Source organism: Pezoporus flaviventris, unplaced genomic scaffold (genome assembly GCF_033815535.1).
Source record: "Pezoporus flaviventris isolate CSIRO_AGI_PZ_B2104156 unplaced genomic scaffold, CSIRO_AGI_Pfla_v1 ptg000015l, whole genome shotgun sequence".
Taxonomy (NCBI): Eukaryota; Metazoa; Chordata; class Aves; order Psittaciformes; family Psittacidae; genus Pezoporus; species Pezoporus flaviventris.
In genome coordinates, this window is record NW_026892563.1 from 20,695,631 (window position 1) to 20,718,456 (window position 22,826).

Here is a 22,826-nt window from a genome sequence, read left to right on the forward strand (position 1 = left end):
GCTCTGAAGTAAAACCCTGTCAGAGGAGTTTAGGTTCTTCATGGAGCCTCTGTCTGAGCAGGGAGTGGGTATGTTGTTAGTAGATCAGTTGGGTAAAACACCATCAAAGTATTTTCCTCATTCAGCAATAGCTTGTACTGGGGTTCGATCAGCAAGGTGCAAATTGTCAGTGTCTTCCGGTTGATGGCTTTTAAAGCACACTGGGAGCATTCCAAATCATGCTGTGTGTTTAGAGAGAGGGGCACTCACTAATCCTGGGGAATACTTGAGTTTGCTCTGCCATTTTTGGCATTTTGCTGCAAGTAATGGAAAGCACTTTTATTTGTGCCAATATGTGAAAATTAGAAGATACTATCTTATCTTTAGGGGAAGGATTTCATGCTGTGAATCTGCCACAGATTTGTGGTGGGAATTCCACAGCATTTCTGTTGCAGCAGTTATGGAATTGACCTATTTTGGCCATTTCTAACCAGAAGGCACTCTTTCTGGCTAAAATCAGTTGTCAATACCATGTGAGTACTTCAGTAATTACTTTTCTGGGTTTTTTTTGTTTCATTAAAATCGAGGTTTGGTTCTGTCGTACAAATAAGGCCTTATAGATGCTTTTGCCATGCATATCTCTGTGTCTTCAGTATGTAGAATCTCCAGGTGGGCCAGCTAGAACATAACCCACTCCTTGCGCATAAGTAGAAACCAGTCTTCTATAAATTACCTCAGCTGCAAGATTCCATATTTTCACATTCCTTGTTTCTCACGTCTGAAGCCTTCTCCACAGCCAGATGCGATTTGTCTTTCACCTTGCCCTTGCCCAGTACTACTCCCAGGGAGTGAAACCTCCAGGCTGGCTGCTTCATGCTCCCATCTCTGTCACACGACACTGAAAAACGCTGTGCACAAACCACCTCCCCATCAGTGGGTAGCAGCAGGGTGACTGCTGTGTGCCTTGTTATGTGGGCCTTCAAAGGGCTGTGACTGCTTTGAGATGCCCAAGTCAAAGTGAAGGTGTTTGAAGTGGAGATGCCAACCTGAAAAGCAAATGATTATATCCTTGTTTCTCAAAAGTCTGGTTGTGACAAAGCAGAAGCCAACAAATGCAGGTGATGTATTTTGAAGTGACTTTGTATCTCAGACTATTCAGATCTGAATTTTAAATACTTGCATTTAAGATTCTGACTATTTAGACGAAACTACACTGCAGCCTTCATTTTGTAAACACCTTTTTCCAGACTGTGTTGTGTTTTTACCCCCAACACTTGTCTCTGGAGGACTGTGTTTTCTTTTTCATTTTGTCATGGGTATTTCCTTCTGCACAGGAGAAAGCAAAGCTCAGCAGCACCTTATATCTGTGCCATCAGGGGCAGGTGGAGGGAGCTTGAGCTGTGGTGCCGTCATAGGCAGACATTCTTCCTACCTGGTGTCTGACCACCACCTTGGTCTGGGCGTAAAAGGATGTGGCTTGCCTCATGGTGTGGCTTGTTTGTAGCACCTGGGGGAAGGAGGGAGGCTGTATTTTTTTGACGGTATAATATACCCCTTTTTTGTTCCTGAGACCAACAGGCAGAATCTGCCCATGCTTTTGAAATTGCATCATGTCATGCTTGTCCTGAAATAGCATTAACTGACTAAGAGGTCACGAGTACTTTTCAGTAGTGGTGTTCTTTGTTATCCCCACCTTTAATTAAAATTTACCTTGAAGACTGCCTGAGGGGCAGCCAGACACAGGTGCTGGTTTCAATATAGCTGCAGAACTCCCTGCATAGCTACAGCTCAGTCAGGTGACCTGCAAGCTCTGGCTGTCCTTGAGACTCAGCACAGCCTGGTGGCCCTCCTGCCTGGACATGGGCACTTGCTGGAAGCTTTGGTGTCCTTGGTGTCCAAGGTTGAGCATCTTTAGGAGTGATGGCCAAGCTGGAAATTTCCAGGGTTTGTCTACATCTGTTTCATATGTGCCTGTCCTCTCACTGTGTGAGAGACCTCCCAGGCTTTCCTTACCACCAGGGAAACAGGCTATAGTCATTTTCCTTCTTTCACAGCAGGAAAACTGAGGCATGATAAGTCTTACTGTTGAGGGTTATATCAAATAAGTCCGATAGCTCAGGAGCAAAAAGAAGATAATGCCTTAACTTTAGCCGAGTCTCATTTTCCTGGGCAATCTGAACATATTTTCAAGGTCTAAAATAGGAGGTTTCAGTTCCCATTGTTGCTCCCTCAGCAGGTTAGGTCAAATTAATTTTGTCTGTTTGTTGTATAAAATGTATGTTGGGGCTGATGTAAAAATTGGGTAGTGTTGCAAATGTCACATTACAGGGAGTAGTGTATTTTATAAGAGTTTGGTTTACATTTCCTCATAAACTTCTGCCAAGTGATTGTTTTATAGAATAGTTAATACGGTAGGTTTTTTACTACAATAAATAATACAAAAGGGTGCAGTCACTTTGTGCTTATAATTAGGCGTCTTGTGAAGTAAAACTAAAATAAATCTGTGCTGCATAGCATGGTAATCATGTTCTCTGTTTTTTGCAACCCTGTACCAGACTGAGTTTAAAGATGAGTGCTCATCTCCCAGATGTTGAAAAAAAAAAAGTAGTTAAAGTGCTGTATGGTTTTTGACTGCATAAAGAGCTTAGGGTTTTTTGTCAATGTTACCTGGGAAAACTTACTTTTTTCTTAATTTCCTCCTCCAACTCTAATCAAAGAAATCCTGAAAGGCTTTTAAAACTTGTCAGTTCTTTCTGATGGTGAAAGCAGTGTTGTATATGTGCCTGTTATGCTGAATTATTTCCAGGTGAGTCCTTATGCTTGTAATTATCAGTCTTATTCTAGTGTTTGGGGAAGAGGAGTCACAGGGGCCCAACAGAATTGTTTTGCTGAGTAATTTGTTAAAAATCCTCACTTGACATTTGGGAAGCATACAACTCATTTCTTTCACTCTCTAACTCTTTTTCTGTTTTTATCTGTGCCTTCAGTGGTGTAAAGATGTCAATACATGTTTTGCCTAGTGTTTTCACTTCAGGAATGTCTGTAAGTTAACCTCAACATCAAATTAGTTACAATTGAAATTCCCCAGAGTGTTCTCCTTAAATCAGGCTGTCACAAGGTGTGTTTAAATTGGCCATGGTCAGTGCCTTGACCTGATAAAGCAGCACACTGAGTCCTTGTGGTGTGTCACACTACTGCCTTGACACAAAGTAGGCAGACAGGCAGTTGGGTGTCTGTCTGTGCCACATATTTATGAAAAATGCTGAAGTCTAAATTGTGACACATAAGCAAATAAATTTGGTAGTATACAAGAGTCAGTATAAGAATTTTGAAAGCCAACTTTAATGGGATTTAGTCATTTCTATACATGGGAAATTCTCTTTCCTTTTCCTACTGCTTAATCCTCTTTGGGTTTCTGCATGCCAGAGCAGTGGGGATTTAATGTAGGCAAGAGTTAGAGACCTGCTGATGTTTTAATTGTGAATGCGAGTAAAGCAGGTAGATGGTAAACCCAGCGGGGCTGTTCTTCAGTGTTCATCAAAAAAGGGCTATCCCAAACGTGAAACCCTCTTGCTCCATCTCTCCTGATTACATCTCCTTGTGTTCCTCTCACCCTTATTTTTACCCTACTTATCTCTTCCTCCAAGAAGATGTATTTGGAAATACGGCATGAAAGAAAAGTCTTTAAGGAATTGTTTGACCTGAGTGTATTTTTGGCCATTGCATATTAATTAAACAGAGAGATTAAGAGAACTAAACAAAATGCTGTAATCTTCCTTATCTATTGCTCTGATGGGTAATCTGGTCTCTTTGGTGTTTGAGCTACAAAGAAGAAAGGCAGCTTGAACATGGAGGGAAAAAGTGAGGAAGACGAGGAGGATGAGGATATGTATTGTATGATGTTGGTATGTATTGTCTCTTCCCATTTTGAAGATAGGTTTCTGTGTTGCATCCCCAGATGGGATGGACATCCCATCTGAATGAACAGAGTTTTGACCATATGATTAGTGTTGGCTGTCAGGAGTTGGGGATCATTTCCTTAATTACACCTGCAGGGAGGTCGCATTTCTGACACCCGGAGTAAGCCCCTGCTTCGGCCATGTGGACCTTGGGGTGTCAGTCCCCATGTGGTGGGGAAGTTCTACACTGCTGAGGAAGAGTCAGGCCCTGAGTCTTGTCATGATATGAAGTGGTGGTGTTGAAGAAATGAGGCAAGAGGCACATGAGGCACATCTTTCTGAGGTTCTCACAACTTAATTCTTCAGTTGTTTATTTCCTCATACTTGCATCTAGTATGTAGTGACATTGTGTTTCTTGACCAATCCCTCCTCCTCTTCTATTGGTCTTACTGTTAATATTGTCTTGCCAGCACTGAGTCAAAAATCCAAGCCTTAATTAGAAGATTTGTCCAAAAAAAGTAGAAATGGGATATCTGGAGTTCTTTTGATGTTTTGACTATTCTAAAGCTAAAAAAAAAGAGTTACTGATGAATCAAAAAGGAAGATGCTGAGGCTAAATTCTTCATTGGAAACATGCTTAGTGGAGCAAAAAGAAAATTAAAATTTTGTCTCTGTAGAGTGTTCATCTGTTTTCAAGCCATCTTGTTACTCATCTTTAACAACGAGTTCTTGTTGATGTAAGCTTTTTCATTAAATTGGAAAGTCAGTTTCTAATATTTCAATGAGAAATGCTCCAGTGGGAATCTCCTAAATGATTCTTTTAAAAAATAAATAAATCCACCCCCTGATTCCCAGCACTTGAAATGTTAAAGCTGAACCAGAAGTGAAGCTGGACAAAGAGTCTGTACTGCAGGTTCTGACTTAGAAGCAGGAAATGACTTGCATTTGGATGGCTAAAAAGAGTGCACTTTTCCCATGCTGTGCTGACTGAGCTGCAGTCTGTTCATAACCTCTGGAAATGTTAAGGAACACTGAACCTTGTGCCAGTAATGGTGTGCTATTGCAGTGGTTCAGGGTCTGCTTGGTGGGGAGCTCAGTCGTCCGTGACACAGGAGCAGGAAGGGGTGCAGCCAGGGGCAGTGTTCTCATCAGTTGTCCTAATACAAATTGTTCCTAATTGCAAGCCAGTGCCCTCAAATGAACACCAGGAATTACAAACTTGGTAAGTTTTTCTTGCTTTTTTCCCTCCTCTGCAGTTTGCCTTCAGTATAGATTAACACCAGTTACTGGAACAGGTGAATTTTGCAGTAAAAGATTTGTCCATCACTAAATTGGTTTGTTAGAGAAACTGAATTCTTAAGTATTTTAATGATAAAAACTAATTGCTTTTCTTTATAAATTAAACTAAGCCATCACCAAATGTAGGGTTAATGTTACTTCTGTTGAATAACTCCAAGTATTCTGTCTTATTCACAGCTTTTATATGCTATTAGCGTATTGTACCTCATATTCTTACATCAGTTTGTTTTGTGTCTCATGTTGGCTGTTACTCAGTTCATCATGTATTTTTAATAACATTTTTTAACCTTTTTTAATGTGGAGGTTATGATAGAAACACAAGCATTAATGATTTTAGAAAGACCAAAGTGTTGGATTTCTTCTTGGAACAAGTAAAGTTAGAATGGAATTGATGAAATCACATTGCTGTGAGAGGTAATTACAGCAGTGCTGAGCCGGCAAATCCAATCATCATTTGAGTATAAAGCATTAACTGAAGTGATGGATGAGGATAAGGGTGGAGAGAATGAATGTAATTGAGGAGGTGATGAGGAGAAGACAGCCAGGCTTCCATGACCCCTGGTGAAAGCAGTTTGCTAGCTGTGCAGGCTGCTCATACGACTCCAGTGAATGTTAAGGTGGTTTCAGGAGGTTAATGGCATCAAACTTGAACATTTTGTAGGTTAACTCACAGAGAAGGGTTCCCTTTTTTTTGACCTCACAAAAGAGCCATCAGCTGCCGTGTTTTCCTTAAGTAATAGGCAAAAATTTTATAAGCAAAAATTTTAAGTCATCACTTGCAGTGATTTGTGTTGACTGAAATATGGGAGAGAAAGGTTTTTGTCTGTCTGTGAGATGTTCTAAGTTCTTGTGACATCATGATATATGCCAGCCCATTTCAAGCTTTATACTACTTACAAGGCATGGAAAAAAAAAAGGGAAGTGAGAAATTTACAGCTGGGTTTTTCAACACATACTGTCACATCAGCGTGACTGTGCACTGGTGGATGCATTCTGGGTATCCCTCCATGAAGTTAACCAGCAATTCCTGCTGCTGTTTTACATTTCAGTGGTATTCATGTTCTAGAAATAAGAGCTCAGCATTGGGGTGGTTTGTGGAAATCTAAATTATTCCACCTCTCGTGAGGCTGTGCTATTAACAGCATAGTGTAGTAAAAAAAAAAAAAAAAAAAACAAACCGTAAAAAGGCATTTTCTGTAGTAAGTAGGTTTTTTTCCTCTGCCTTCTATCTAAGGCTGCGCACTTTGAATGCATGGAACAGCAAAACCATATAGGTTTGTCGAATTTTTTCTTTTTTTGATAGAAAAGGTTTCAGCTCTTGAATGCAAGTATTTTGGCTTTGGTTGTGTAATAACAAGCCATTTATTCACATGGGATTTCTATTTTGATCACTGCTGATGAAAGAGAATAACACTCATTTTTGACCTAAGTGAATAAGAAAAGGTTAAAACAGTAAAATGTTGACCTGGAGAACTGGATTGATGCTTGCTTCTGCCATGAAAGTCTTCTACTAGGCTTAGCATGCTGTGGCTGCCATAAAACACTTGGGACAAAAGATGCCTCTTATTGGCTGCGTGAGTGGACATAATCTGCTCTGTAGAAGTCCTGGCCTCTAACAGCTGCTGGCAGCTGTATTTAAAAAGTTGAAGATGGCACATTCTCTGAAAAATCTTATTCAGTGTCCTGAACACCCAGAGTTACTACATGCTTCTGGTATGTCTTTTGTTTGCTTTCCCAATTGCAAAACAAAGTTGTTATTCCAGTTTTACCCAGTCATCGTTGTGTGAGCGTGCCAAGATGATGAATTCCACAAACAGGGCAAGTACTTGGTTTGGTACAGAGTTCACACTGGCTGCCTCAGATGAGCTGTAGGATAGCAGGCTGGACAAAGAGGCACTGAATACTCCCTTCCAAACACAGTAGAAGTTTTGTGGAAACAAATATGTTATAACAGAGCTTTTTCTAGTGGTTCTTGAGCTGGTTGAAATAGGGCTGCACAAGTGACCTTTAGTGTGCCCTCTTCCGTCACATTCAGTCTTAATGCATGTCTGATGTTGGGATTTTGAATTCGGTATTTATTCATTGTCACCAGGTTCACAGAGCATGATTTTATGTACTTGCAGTTGTGTTTACTTTCAGAGTATTTATCTTCAGCAAAAATAATCAAAGTGAAAAAGAACATGGATTAAATACATTATTACTCTGTCCTCTCATACCTCTTGCTGAATCCCCCATCTTCCAAAGAAAACTGTCAGAGCAGTGGCACCAGGAAGGGCTTTGTTTCCAAGAGAAGACTAGGTCAATTTTGAAAAAAGTATTCCTGCGTATCAGGCAACAGGTACCTTGTGTGAAACATGAGATCAAATGTTACACGCCACCTTGTGCGCTCATCTTTTTGAGCAGATTAGCTGTGGAAAAAAGTTTCTGACAGTATAAAGTATACCTTCTTGTTTAAGCGTGGGGGCTAAAAATAACTGTACCTGTCAGAGGCAGTAGGACAAGGAACACATATTTGGTTTTTTGTAAATGTTCTATTTAAAAATTGAATTGAAAGATTTTTAGTGCAACTTTTCTTGTTTTCTGTCAACGTTAATGAAACCAGGCACATTTTTTTGTATTTTTTCTGTATAAAAGGTTAAATACTGTAAAAGCAGAGAGGTAGTCCAAAGCACATAATTCAGTTGTTTGATAAGGTCTAAGAATTGAAAAGCAGCCTATGTAGCGCTTATTTGCTTTTTCTATTAGGAAATGTGAAAATAAACATATTTCCAACCTCCCCAGAGAAGGAAAAGAAATAGGAAAATGATTAGAAGTGACAAAATGAATGTATGAAAAATACTAGGCAACATGAATTGCTTGTCCTGACTAGCCATGCAATGGAGGGTGGCTGTGTGAGTTTTTAAAAGTTTAACTGTCTCTTAGGAGGTGTTTATGTGTGTCTGAATATCACATTATTTCCTGTTGTGAGATACCTGATTTACTAACCTAGTATAATCCAGCCCTAATGAAAATAACTGAGGCGGTTCTTAAGCAATTTGTGCTTTTGTAGTTGCTTAACACACAGACCAGAAACAGCTGAGGTATCTTGTAGCTCAGACTTTTTCAGTTCTGTAGATCACTGTAATCTTCCAGACTTTGATGCCAATAGGCCATTTAAAAGATCAGTTACATGGACTGGAGGTCTGGCACAACACTTTTCTTTCCTGGCTCTGTGCCTAATCTCACAAAACCAAGTCAACTTTATTTTGACTTTCTTTCCTCTTTCTATGCCGTGCAAAATTACTTTGTTAGTTCTTGTTTACATTACTCAGTTTCACATAGCTATTATGCTCAGCTTTGTCTTGAAGTGGGCTGGTGTGCCAAAGTTAAATAAGAGAAAGTACAGTGAGGTGAGTGCTCATGTGCCAAAGTGCACTGTTGGCTTAGGGTTTAGCTTTAAGTAGTTCCTGTGTTGACTCATATGTTTAGTTAGGGACATCGTTCAAGGAGTGCAGTGCTGGGATCAGACCAGGTTCTGGAGAAATCTCATCCTTTGGTCAGAACTTTTTCTAGCGTGCAAGGTTTGGAAAAAATGTTAGGTGGAAAATAACCAGGCCTCCGATGTGCAGAGCTGTTGAGGGAGAATTTGGTTACTTGCCTGTTAGCTTTCCAATTTGCCCTTAATCAAAAACCTGGTAATGAGGCAATCTCAAATGCATTAATCTTCTTGTTTGGATTCCAAGCATGTGTCCTGCTCTTGTATTTTGCTTTGTGTTTTTGTTTTTTTCTTTAAGGCATTGGCTCTTATGGCATATAGAGGTTCACAGTTGAGTCTGCCCATTTCCAGTCCCACAGTTAAAGAACTTTGTGCTCTGGAGCTTTACTATAAATGGGGAATAATATATATATATCTGTTTTCATCATTAATCATTTCTGGAAGCAAAGCTAGACCCAGGCTGAATACTTGGCAATCCAGTCCCATCACAGGTTTCCTGGAGTTCATTTTGATATGCTGTAGAGGCTGTTGAGGGGTGGGGGTTTTTGTGCCTTTGGGAACCTGAAGCATAAGAGACTGGAAACTGGGATGATGGCACCTGCAGTAGTTAAGGTTATGGATGTATGAATTACCATCAGTTTGGCCTGTTAGGGTGAAAGAGCTCAGGCTGCAACTTATGTGCAGCAATTGCTTCTGCAGTGTAGCTATCTAGAGCCACTGTATGTGGCTTTGCTCTCTGTAGGCAGGCAGCAGCTTGTTGCTGCTTACTGTTGATTTGGTTCCTCTCTTGAATTAGCTTTCCCCCAGCTATTTGTTCAGGCTTGGTGGTTGGTAAAAAACACAGTCCAGATGGAATCTATTTGTGATAAAATACAGTTGCAAAGTGTAGGGAATGCTAATCTTTCCAGATATTAAAACATCTGTCTGGTGCACCTTTTTCAAACACTGATAGAGTATATCTTTTTGCTTGTTACTTGGCAAAATCACAGTTTAAATACATCCAAATGGATGAGCATTTAGTGCAGAAAAACGTGATCTGCTTCCCAATAAAAGTAATCAGTCCATAGTTATATTTTACTCTAAATTGGAAGAGTTGCCATGTTTTTGTCTGAAGTTAATAGCTGAAGACAAAAGCCTCTTCTTAAAATGTAGTTTATGCTGTGGCTCTATGAGTTCTGAAACACCATTAGAAAGAAGACTCATCATTCTTGTCATTTGCGTCCTGCCTATCTCTATTGCAGGTTATTGGAATACAGAAGGGAAATCTTAATTTACTAATGTTTTCTTACTTCTTGAACAGCAAGAGGTAGTACAGTTTGCTTTTCTTCACTTTACCTCTCCTTCACCTTTACCTTCACAAAGTAGCAGAACGATGCATGCTTCTGAGTGAAGGGAATAAATTGCTGCCAGCTCTCACTGAAGTGACTATGAAGAATTACGAAAAGGAAGTTTTTAGATACACACTACAGATCCATAATTTAAACATTGCTGGTAACTATGCACGTAGGTGCATATTAGCAGGAGCTGTACAGTTTTACGTGTTTTAAAACCAGAAATACACCCACTGGAGTGGTCAGTTTTTTCTGTTGGTGTCAGTGGAATCAGTGACTTCTTAAGGCTGCCTGAAACCCAGGGGTGTCTGTGGCATCAGATGTAGAATCATAAAATGGTTTGGACTGAAAGGGACTTTAAAGCTCATCCGGTTCCAACCTGCTGCCATGGGCAGGGACACCTTCCACTAGAGCAGGTTGCTCCAAGCCCATGTGTCCAACCTGGCCTTGAACACTGCCAGGGATGGAGCACCCACAGCTTCTCCCGGCACCCTGTGCCAGGGCCCTGTGAGTCCCTGCTCGCCTCAGCAGAGCTGTTGGCTCCTGGGCAAGGCCTGGTGAGGACTGGAGGCTCCCTCAGTGGCTCTCGCCATGCAGAACTGAGGCTCCTGGATGCAGGGTTTCCCCTCGCTCCGGGGTTGAAGGCTCCTCTCTGGAGCTGCTCACCTGACAAATGACTAATTGGCAATTTCAGATGGTGATAATACAGCTTTTACTTGTCAGCGTATCAGGTATATTTTTGAGCGGCCTTTGAACAGTCCTGTCACTGGCGCCACTATGCGAAGGCAAAATGTCAACAGTTTCTTGTGAACGAGACACTGCAGTCTGTGGTGCTAATAAAACCCTGGCTGGGACAGTGTCGAGGGATTATATAGAAAAAGGTGTCAAGGTGTCATGGTTCCAAGAAAAAACAGACCGAGTCATACTTGTTTACTGAAGAAGGTAAAATGCAATAATAATACCAGGAAATAAACACACCTGCTACGTGTATTAAATAAAACTCACAGACTTCTAAGGGAAATGTCAGTATCCACATTCATTTGGTAGTTAGTGTTTGTTTGAAGTGGTGGTTAGCGAGGTGAAAGGTGTGCGGAAGTTAGATGCATTGTCTGGGAAACAACACTCTGGTGGTGCAAATTGAGTAATGTGAATGGTACCTGAGCATTTAGCATGACAGGGAGAAACAGTCCTGCAGACTGTGCAGCAGGGAAGAGTTTTGTCCCCATTTGAAAAGTTGATGCTTTGTTCTCGATCTTGTAGTATAAGTTCATTCCCTCTTTGTTGTTCTCTGTCATCCCTCTCACGTGTGCTCTGTGAAGATGAGCTGGGATGACAACAGTGGTTAAATCCAAGGAAGCAAAAGCAAGCATATTTTTTCATGTTTCTTACAAGATGTAGTACCTTTGCTAACACTAAAAGTATGTGAAATTTACCCGCTGTCTTTGTTTGCAACAGGGGAACATCAATATGTAGTATTGTTTATACTAAACCTGTATCAAGCTTGAGGCTCAGAGTCCTCTGATAATAGGCAAATGCTGGGGGACCTGCTCCTTCCCTATGGCCTTGGGCCCCTGAGGAGTGCTGCAAAAGGAACTACTTGGCATTGTTGGTTTTCTCATGCCTGCCGTAACCATGGCCTCTTGAGAAGATGTGGTCATCTTCTCTTTCCACTGCAGAGCATGGTTGCTGTGATTGACTTAGGAGTGCATGACTTAGTGGGTAGCCTTGGTATCTAAAGTAAAGTTGTTTTTGTTGTTACTGTCAGGCTTTTCTAGGGTACGTCCCTGACTTGCATATTTATGCTATTTGGTCTGTTACACTGTGCAGTATAGCTGAGCATGATTAAACCATCAGAATAATGCTAGTCTGGTTAGTTTCTGGTATTCAAGAAGAAACTTGTTAAGAGAGCATAAAGCATGTCATCTCCCTGTCCCCTTCTCTTTGGAAGACACTACTAGTAGGGGAGGAGACTAACTCATCTTTGTATAAATAAAAATGAAGTAGACAGATGGAAAAATAATTATTTTTAGAGAAAGCGTGGAGTGCTTCTTTAGAACCTGAGTAGAGCTTCACACTTCTGTACAATGAGATCCTAAAAAAAACCTGTTAAATAGGGAAATGACCTTCTAAAGCCTAATTTCAGACATCTTAATTCTCTAAGTATATAGCAAGTCTTTCACTTCCATTTAGGTACCTAAATCTAAGGCAATACCACTTCTCTTTTGTTTTTATTGTTCCTTTTTTTTTTCTTTTAAGCTTTTTTTAAGCTACTACCCTTGTGATGGAGTCTTGCAGAATATGTTGCTGGCAGAATAGTTTTTCTAGGAGTGATCAAAATAGTAGAAAGAATATTCTAGTACATTTTTGTGCTGGCTTTTTAGAATATTTTCAGGAGCCTGATCCCATAAACTGATGTAGTCTTCCATCACTTCTGGGTTTTTTTAAGTTCTCAGATGTCTAGCTCTTCAGCAAGCAGAAAGTCATAAAGAGGATGCAGGTGAGGGCTGTCCTTCAAGCATTTACTTATGGTAAGTTACTGGAGAGGAAACCAGGGACTGCTATAATGGCAGGCACAGCCAGCCAGTGCACACAGAAATCTGTCATCTTTCATCCTGCCCCTTTCACCGTGACACTCCCCCCAAAAAAAGTGAAAAAAGGGAAAGGAAAAAATTAAATCTTAGCCTTGATGCTGAGAATTTCTCAGCAAAACACTGTGGACTGATATAGCTGAGTTTGTTGCTTTTGTGTAGCTAAAAATGGTTATTTGATGCACACATACTAATTACTTTTGAAGTGGCTTTCCATGTGACTAATTGACTTTCCTTTGTTTCATTTTGTTGTTTTTGTTGTCCTTTTTTAACTTTTATGAGCTTGGCCAATATCTGAGAATGATCATTCACGTGAAAAGGAGAGGAAAAATAATTGTGCTTTTTCTTAAAGCATGCCATGTTTGTGAGAGAAATACAGAGAGCAGCTTTCTTTAATGTTGAAAGGCATATAGTCTCTGATGCTTGAGATCAAAATCTGGATTTTACACTCCGTATGCCTAGTTTAGTTGTCTGTAATTAGCCAAGACTAGAAGCCTGGAGATCAGAAATAGCTACTGGACATTGCAAATCCACCTCATTCTTGAGAGTTGAGAGGTGTCCATATAGTGTTTACTTCATACTCATAAAAAGGTGAAATTCTTTATAAGAAACATAAAAACTTAGTCAACTTCACTGTTCCTCCTCTCATCCAAGACCAGTTAAAGTCCTGAGGATTTTAGGCGAATATATGAATTTGAAGCACTGTGATGGATAATAAAATTTAGGCCAGTAGTTTGAGGTTTCCTTGTAGTGGTGCACGTGTTGCCATCGTAATGCAGGTTGGTACCATGGGTCTTTTTATGGAGACCCTACACATCAATGCAGTGTTGGGAGTGCAGAAATCTGAGCTGAGCTGCTTGTGCTGGAGACAAAACCTCAAAGATGAAAAACTATCAACAGTCAGCTAAGTATCAGTTGCATCGCACCTCCACTGTCTCTGTCCTGTCCTTTGTGAAAACAGACAGCTCTGTGCGCAGTGCCAGTTCTTTGCGTGTAGGAATTGCATAGTGTGTCCTGTATGCTTTTCCATTCACACAGAACACTTTTAAGAATAGAACAAAAACTCAGCAGTCAGTGTGGACAGTTTCAGGTTGTTTCAACACTTGGTAGTCCTCCATGAAAGGCATACAAGTAGTCCACAGCGAGCCTCTGTGTAAGATGGCTCCTGTTTGAGTCCTGAGGAGCTCTTGTTTCGCTGTGCATTTTGAGCTAATGTGAGCATCTTTCAAAATAAGCGAAAGAAGCTGGAGTGTTATTTAGCTGTCAAAATACAGTGTTGCTGATGGGGATTCTTTTCCTATCCATGTGCAAAAGGAGGACCTCCAGTGTTCCGTCTTCCTAATTTTCTCACTGCATTGCTTATGATGACTTTGGGGGGATTTTTAGCATTTGTGATTTCTTACTTGTTGGGATATTCCAGAGTCCGTGATTCTTTCTGTTTTATTTAAAGAGAAGGAGGATAGACAAACAGATAACTTCTTGTCCTTGCAGAGTTTCTGAATAAAATGTTGACATAATTTTGTTGCTGACGCATCATTATCTTTTTCTTCATTTAGTGATGATAAGGTAGCAGAAGAACAAGGAGCAGAGGAAGATGAAGAGCTAACCGTTGTGGAAGATGAAGATGCTGATGACGATGATGATGATGGTGATGAAATTGAAGAAGAGACAGAGGAAGAGTATGAGGAGGCAACTGAAAGAACTACCAGCATTGCAACAACTACCACCACAACTACAGAGTCTGTGGAAGAGGTTGTCAGAGGTAAATTCGTGGGCATTTTGCTTGGGACTGGAAAACTGATCCTGCTGTTTTGCATGCTTGCCCTTTATGACAAAAAATGTTCCAAACAGCAAAATATCCTAAGTTGCAGCATTGTTATTATGCTTTGTCTTCTGTAATTTGCACATTGAATCCCCTCCCCTTTCCCATTACAGATATTCTTTAGAGGTGTCTGTGTATGAAGTGTGGCTGTTGTGTATGATGTGGATGGAAGCAGAAGAGTTGTTTTTGTTTTAAAACAATATTAAATAAAATTTGACTGCCATATGTAACAAACAACACAGGGAAAGTATGTATGTGGGTTATGTGCGTGGGTTGCAGGATGGGGAGCGTCAGCTCAAAGCAGGAGGTAGCACTAGCTGGTTTGGTGTCTTACATGAACAGCAGTGGTTAGTCATTTTGTGTGATTTCTTTTACATACTCGTTTCCAGTATTTCTCTATGAACTAGTAATGCAGTAAATTTGCAGGAATTTAGAAATAATTATGCAGAAACGTGAACCTAGCTAGTGAGCTGTAGTGGTGGGGAGGAGGAAATAGGAATGCGTTGCCAAAAAAAGGAAAAAGTGAAGTGAGAGAGAGCTCTTTATATCTAAATTGTTTTTCATTATCTTTTGTAGTTAACTGCATTTTAAATTTTGAATTTTACTGTAGTCCATAGACAATATAGCAACGTAATATTTTTAAATGCCACATTTCTTCTGTGTTACGTATTTGAATGAATTATCCTTATGTTTCAATTTTAGTAACTACAATTTGATATGATGTAAATCTTGGTAAGATATATGCCAGTTTTTCTACCAGTCAGTGCTGGAGATAATGGCAGAAAATGAGATGAAAGGCTACAGTTGAAAAGAAAGGAGTTGGGATATGCAGGAGGGACAGGAAAAATGACAGTGGTTGGGGCAGTCATGAAAGGAGGCAGAAAACTTCTGGCCTGGCTCCTTTCCTCTGCTTTTGCATCCCTTGCATCTAGGGATGCTTGGGACTGAAGTGCCAGAAGGGTCCCCCATTTTATGTGTGGCAGTGTCCTTTTCTCTTGAATCCTGGTGCCAGTTTATGGCAGAACAGGTATGGAGCAGAGGACTGATGGCTACAATTCATCACACATGCTGGGGACAGCAGAGTGCCATAGGAGTGCTTTGGAAAAAGCAGCATTATGTCCTTTAGTTTCTTCTGTTCAAGTCTCTGTGCAGATAAGCTTGCTAATCAAAAGCCCTAATGCTTTGCTAAAATTAGTTGCAACTGGTTCTTTCTAAGGGGTGGTAACATAGTCTTCTGCGTTTCTGCCTTATATAACAGTATTGAGTGCTTTGCTCAGTTGTTGGAGAGCCATTTCAGTGAGGAGGGGGCGGGAGGAGATTATGTTTAAATCTTTAAACCAATTAAATATATTTCCATATGTGAGCTTTCACCACCTGGGGATAAAACGCCCTGTTCTCACTGCATATTGAGAGGGAAAAAAAAAAGAAGTACACTTGACATTAATGGGATTTTGGATGAGTGGAAATGAGGACGAATTAGGTAGTACGTGTTCTTTACTGAGGTTGACGTTTCAAACAGGTTAAGATGTTTAGCCTTCAGGAAAGTAGTGTGTAATAATAGGAATCTAAAATACAAAAGAGATGAGGCAAGTATTGAAGCCACCCTTTAAAGTCCTTTAGAAACATACACACTTGCTAGCTGATAATGAAATGCTATTGCCCTGTTTTTCCCAAGTCTAAAATTTCCCATGTTATCTCCCACCTTGCATGACTGAGTGGAATACAAGTTGCTGCAAGTGAGGTGAGGGCAGCCTGTTACCAGCACAAGTTTTTGGTGCAGTTGTGTCACAGCCCTTTGGGCTTTCTGACCTCCAGCCCTCCTGGAGAGCGGGATTGCAGAGACTGTCCCCAAGTATGTAATTGGTGTCTGACAGAGTTGCACTATTACAAAATGTTTGTTTATTTGTTAATGTAAAAGTGTCCAGATAACATAGAGCTTTGGCCCTTGCTTTTGCTTCCCTTGCTGCACTTGAGGGAAAGCTTCCTACAGGGTCACACCCTCCTGATGCAGCCAGCAGATCCCGCATAGGAACTTCTGTGGTGAGCATCTGCTGTTGTCATGCTGTTGCGCACAGAAAAGTTTGTCACAGTCAGTACAAATAAAAGAGGCAGAGGTACCTTGTAGGTGATACACATACTAAGAAGTGGTCCATACTATGGAGACACCTTGAAAGCCTCTTCAGATGAGTTTACGTGTTGGACCTTCATTCCTGTGGACATGAGCTCCATTCAGGCTACTTTTCCCAAGCATTAGTCAGTGCAGTTCATAAAATGCAGCCTAGGATGCTGTTCACAGGTACTTTACAGCCAGTTTTATACATGCTTTATGAAGCTGTAACTAACATTGTCATTAGCATTAAAGAGCTCAGACAGTGGTTTTGCCCACTTTGAGAGGAGTTGTTTTTCATACGTGAAATCAACAAGGAGCAACTGTTCTAAACCAACCCGTAAATTAGGATCTAATTGTGGGCTGTACTGAGCACTTTCTCCCCCAGATCAGTGGGATGATTGCCCTCAACCATAAATAATTGGAAAACATAAATGTAATGTTACGCTTTAAGGACACTTGAGCTATTAAAGAATCAATTTGTTAGGCAGTTTTATTTCCTTGCGTATTTTAATGAATTGTGATTAAAATAGCAATAGTAGAAAGACTTACAAACTTCTTTTCAGTGAAAAGGAAGTTAGTCTTGCTAGAGAATGAGAGAGGTCATTGGCAGGAAGATAGTTTCTTCAACAACCATATTTCTATGAGCTATAGTATTTATCAAAAATGTGAATATACTTTCCATAGGACAGTATTTGCCAGTATGCACTTTCCTACCTTTTGTGAGAGACCATCTTTACTTTCTGTTTCATATGAAGTTTAAACTTTCAGATACGCTCCTGCTGGGCTTCAGATGTTAAATCCAGCCAATTGTGGATCCAGGGATCCAGACAGTGGAATTAATGTCAAATGTACATTTTCACCTTAGTCCCTGGGAGACGTTATCACCTAATCTGTGAAATTGTGCCCCTAATTGTGGCTCATTTATGAAGCCCTGCAGGAAAATGTGACTCTTTACTTTTGTCTCCATGTGGAGCAAGGAAGTGACTCTCTGCTGGCCAGGATTTAAGCAAGGGAGCAGTTTGATGCCTGCCGTCACTGCTGCAGTGTCGGGTGTTGCAGAGCTGCTCCTGAAGCATCCAGGCTCCAGGTGGTGGTTCTAGCACATGACCAAAGCAAGCAGGAGCACTGCTCTTCCGTCATCTGCAATTGTTTGTGATGTTGTTTCTGCTCTCCTTCAGCACAGTAGGTGACAAGAAAAATCAGTCTCTCCTGGTGTACAGCAACAAAAAAGTGATTTCAGCTTAGTGCTTCCTGTCAACATAGCAGTCAATCAGGTCTCATTTAGGGAGAGCAGTGGGGTCAGCGCAGCAGCCTGGCAGAAAACAATTGGCAGCTTCTTTGCATACCTGTCAGCAGGTGCAGGGGGATTCAGCAGCATGAGCCCGACCTGCCTCATGTAGCATATAGTGTTGTTCTTTAGCAGTTGGTTTTGCTTTCTCTAATTTGGCTGGGTTTCTTTAAACAGTTATGCAAAAATTTAAGCAGTGCTGCTTCATGTGACATTTTAACTGTTTACAATCTGGAGTTGCAAGCAACAGACCATATGGTAGTTTCCTAGCAAGAGAAAAGCAGCCTGATGTTTGTATGGTAGCTCTTAGCTTTATTGATCTCACGTGGAGTTTTTTAGCTGAAGACTTTTAGGTCTAAAAGACTTTAAATCCATTTAGTGACAGTGACCATCTATTCTAAAGCAAGGCAGGTTAACCCTGATTACTAGACCTGTTAACTAAATTTTGGGATAATACTAGTAACATATGCTAGATTGATTGGGCTTTTTTTCATCTCCGTAGCTTTGCCCCACTTTCTTTTTCGAAAGGTTACTATCTTTCTTTTAAAGTAGTAGTTCCTTCTTGTTCTTCATTTGCTTCAAGGCTACAGAGTACTCTGCAGTTGGAAAGTGATAATTTCTGATTGTATTCCATATTATGAAGACATCGATAGGTTGTTATATGGCTAGTACACACTGTAACTCTGCTATGGTTTTGTTAGGAGATCTTCATTAAGAATGATAATCTACTGTAACATACGGACAAGAGCTGATAAAGTTAACCTAATGCATTTGCATTAAAGTAACCGATAGCTTTTAATTAGGCATTATAATTTAAAGCTCTGCTGTTCCACCCTGATATAATACTTCAAGATATATTGCTATTGGAAGAATTTCTTTTTATGATGTAGTAATCTTGTTGATGGACAGCAATGTAGTACTACTGTTTTGGGTCAAGGGCAAAGTACTGAAGTACTAAACACAGTAATAGTGATGTTTTACATAAGGTTGGAGAGTGGTTTCATTTGAAACATATCCTGCCAAAAGAGATCCCCCAAGAATCTGTATCCCTAGAGAAAATACCATTTTACTATATTGAATGTGTTGGTTTGCTCTGTAAAAAAGACAGGAATGCACTTTTGGGCTAATCGTCATATTCACTGTCTTGCCATGTTAGCATAATCATGATATGTAGGAATGATATCTTTTCTAAAATACACATAAATTCATGACATTTTATTGGCATATATTTAAAATCAAGCTGGGGTTCTATCCATCAGTGATAACTACATGGCACCTTCCTTTAAAATGTAGTTGTGTTGTGCACAAGTAAATAGAAAATGTATTTTCATGTCTTTGTTCCACTTCAAAATTACAAGGCTTTGTATTCTAGCCAAGTATACAATTAATTTTTTTGTTGTATTTCAAATATCCCCTTCCAGTAGATGAAGAATAAACATTAGACAGAGAAACTGAATCTTAATTGCACAAAATGGAAATTACAATTTTAGGGTATTTAACAGTTTTGGAAGAGCTGTTCTTCAGTGTTGCATTTAAAAGTCATCATTTTGCTTTTTTAACTTTCTGTGTAGGAAGTATTTTAGCAGTTGTGTAGCTTGTGCACCAACTTTATTCCTACAGTATATGCCAGCTTCACAGCTGTCTTCTCCTAATTCCAGAAACCCCTTCTGAAATTAGCTTTTGTCTTTGAATACTGAAACTAAAATTTGGCTGCCTTTTCTAACCATATATTCAGAATGAGGAAGCTTTGTTTCAGTGCAATTATCTTTAAATATTTCCTTTTGATTAATTCATTGAGGAAAACAGTATTGTGCCTTTTTGGAACACGAACAGTATAACTAAAATTAAAGCAGTGCATTTACTGATGTCTCATTTTTCTCAGCTAGTTAGAAAATGGAGACTAATACAGATACATGTGTATTAATATCCCCAAACTATAGCTCTCAGTTCCTGAAGACACGGAAGCCAGAATTACTCTGGTTGTAATATTATATATAATTACTGTGGCTAAATTAAAGAACTTGTAATATTTATAAGTCCACATGATGGTATCTTTCTGCTGTAGCGTTAAGAGGATTTTCAGAGGTATAAACTCAACATAGGACCCAACTTCCAAGACAGGCCAGACCTGGTAGTCTGTCTCCTCCTGTTTGTCCTTTTTTCCTTAAATATCTTCAAATTTAATTTAAGGTTTAAGGTTTGGGACTAATTGTGCCAGCATTTAAATGAGCTTAGTTCTCACCATCATGTAAATAAATTCAAATCCTAAAGAAAATACTGAGCAACCCTGATGCTTACAGCAATAGAGGTATGTAAATGCAGTTTTAATTCTCCCCCCCTTCCCCCCATTAGAAGTTTAAATTTTATTTCAGATTCCTCTAATGAAAATGTTGATGTTCATGGAGTGTTACTCATGAGGGGAAAAGAGCATGGAGCTGAGATTTTGAAATAAAGCTATTATAATTTCACTTTGATTTAAAAGCGGTTTTCTTCAAGGAACAGTAAAAAAAAAAAAAAAAAATCAACCCAAACAATTTATATGGTAATGAAAACCTCTAAAATGCCATTCAGAACCATATTTTATGTTTGCCTTTGTAAAAATTGATCATCAAAAGTATCTAAAGTGTTTGCACATAAATTCTAATTAGGTCTACTTACAGCATTTTGGTAAATGAGTGTTTATGGAAGTACTTTGTGTATAGGCACTGTAAATCAATGTCCACGTGCTTTAAGACTCTGTGTTTCCTAGAGTGCTGAAGACTGCGCTTTTCAAAGAAAAAATAACACAGTCAGTACCGATGTTTAGTGTAACTGATTAGTTTTCAGGATATCATTTTAACTGTTAATTTAAAAGTAAATCAAAAAGCTTTGCAAACAGCACTGTCATTCAGGGAATGATCTACCTGCTTGGTTAGAAACAACTCCTTTTGCATCAAGAGGCTGGTATAAGTACAAGAAGCTTGGAATGAGGAAAGTTGAATTATACTTTCCTGATATCTCAGAAATAATATGCCATATCTGGGGTTTCAGAGAAGGAAGATATCAACAACTGTAATCTTTGGTTTGTGGCACAGAGAAGATGAGGGAAATTTTAGTATTTAAGAAGGACAGTTTTAAAACTGTGTCTGAAAACAGAATTTAGACTGCTTATGAACATGGGTTGTGGCAAAGGCTTGTCCTCTTTAATTTTATCCAGTTTCATGGATCCAAAAGCAAAAATGCATCTTTGGAGGGGGAAGAGTGAGCAAGTTCCTTAAACAAAACAGAGCTCTCACCATTAATGCTGTACTGCATGCAAATTTTTGTGGTATTAAAATACCCTAAATAAATACCCTAAGTAAAACTGAATTACGCAGTGGTAAAAAGTAACTCATCTTTTAATCAGTTTTCAGCAACAAGAGTAATGTATGAAGCAAAGACAGTTTTTAACTTTTTTACGAATTATTTAGCAGTATATGATGCCTGCCTGCTGCTAATATCTGTGAAAATACTGTAGCTCATCTGTCATAGGCATTAGTTGCTACACTTGGTGGCAGTGGAAGGGGAAATGATGTTTGATTTAATAGCCCAAGAAAACCTGTTGAATTTCCCATCTCTACACATCATTTCCCCATCTTCTCAGATGACGTGGTACAGGTGAGGATTAATGTGGTGGTTTTCTTCCGTAAGGACAGGTGATGTGGAGGTGATGTAGAGGCATGGGAGGAGCAGCTGGCCCACCAGCAGGAGCAATGGGACCAGTTTCCAGGCATGGAAGCTGATTTAAAAATGTACCTTCACCCCAAAGCAGGGGTGAAGGAATGCCTCTCTGGGCTGTCCACAGAGACATCCACAAGTGGTGGATGGTGGTGGTGACACTGGGAAATGGATAACAGCAGTGAGAAGTTTCCTAGACTGGGCCAGCAACATTTCCTTCAAACAGAGCAATAAGGAAACAGTAACCTAGAGCATTTTTCCCATCTCTTGTTTAATCTTCATTTAGGTCATAAACTGTTTATGGCAGTAGACCGTTTCTGTCTGTGATAAATAATAACCATTTAGGTGTCACCAATATCATACGGTTGGTTGCCTCTGTCAGCTGGAGGGGACTAAAGTCCCTTCACTGCCCTGCACTGTCACTCACCACCAGCCTGGTGGGAGGTAGAGGCAGGTCCCTGGCCGCAGCACTGGGCTGCAGTGCTTCAGGCTCACTCTTTTTACCCCGTTACTGGAAACGCTTGTTCTAGTGCATCTTCATGTGTATAAATTACTGCAGTTTCCAAAGAGACAATTCTGTGTTATCACTAGCATCTGTTACTTGATGGACAATTACCTTTGCTTCTGCTCATGCAAAAAATATCTGCTGCTCTTTCTGTGAGAGAGATACCTATAGGAAATTTCAGATTAAATCTGTGAACTGTTAACATACTGATAGCACTGAACAGTCTAAAATGAAATAAATTAGTCTTTATAGCAGAACTGGTATTTTGGGGGAAACCTAGAAGGCGCTAACAGTGTGAGTAGAGCTCAGCCCGTGCACAGTATTAGCCAAGAAAGACTGGGTTGTTGAGACCTTTGTGGTTTTTAAGATGACATTTCCTGTCAGCAAAAATTCTCTTGATTATACCTGTCTCTTTAATGTCAAGAGTCACTATTCATTTTTAATTGACATGTGGCAGCTCTTCCAAGGCTGTGCAAAGTTAGCTTTGTGTCAAGATTTGACAGTATAATAGGACAGCAGGGCTGGATTTGATTTAAAATAAATAGGAAGAAACACTTGTATACTGAATGTGCTATATATATATAGTTAATCATATGGTAATATTCAACTAATTGTAATTAGTGTCATCTACAAGTAAATATTCTTCTTACGTTTTTTCTTAAAGAAAAAAAATAGTACTCCTTCACCCTCTGCTGTTCTTCCCCCCTAATTACTTGGTCCAGAATTGCAATGTTTGTAGCACATTTTTGATGGTTGCATACACTTGGTTCTGTTTCTCTTAGACCAAATGCATGCTCTCTGAAATTGATTCTTGACATTATTTACAGATATGAC

The 22,826-nt window shown here is 39.8% G+C and overlaps 1 protein-coding gene across 5 annotated transcripts in view; it reads left to right on the forward strand.

The window, feature by feature from the left end:
• APP (amyloid beta precursor protein) overlaps nucleotides 1-22,826 on the forward strand; it is a 205,165-nt gene that overhangs the window by 98,309 nt on the left and 84,030 nt on the right. For all 5 annotated transcript variants that reach the window (XM_061453749.1, XM_061453748.1, XM_061453752.1 and 2 more), the window contains exon 6: nucleotides 14,128-14,333. In XM_061453749.1, coding sequence (XP_061309733.1) covers nucleotides 14,128-14,333 — 206 coding nt within the window. The remainder of the gene's footprint in view (nucleotides 1-14,127; nucleotides 14,334-22,826) is intronic.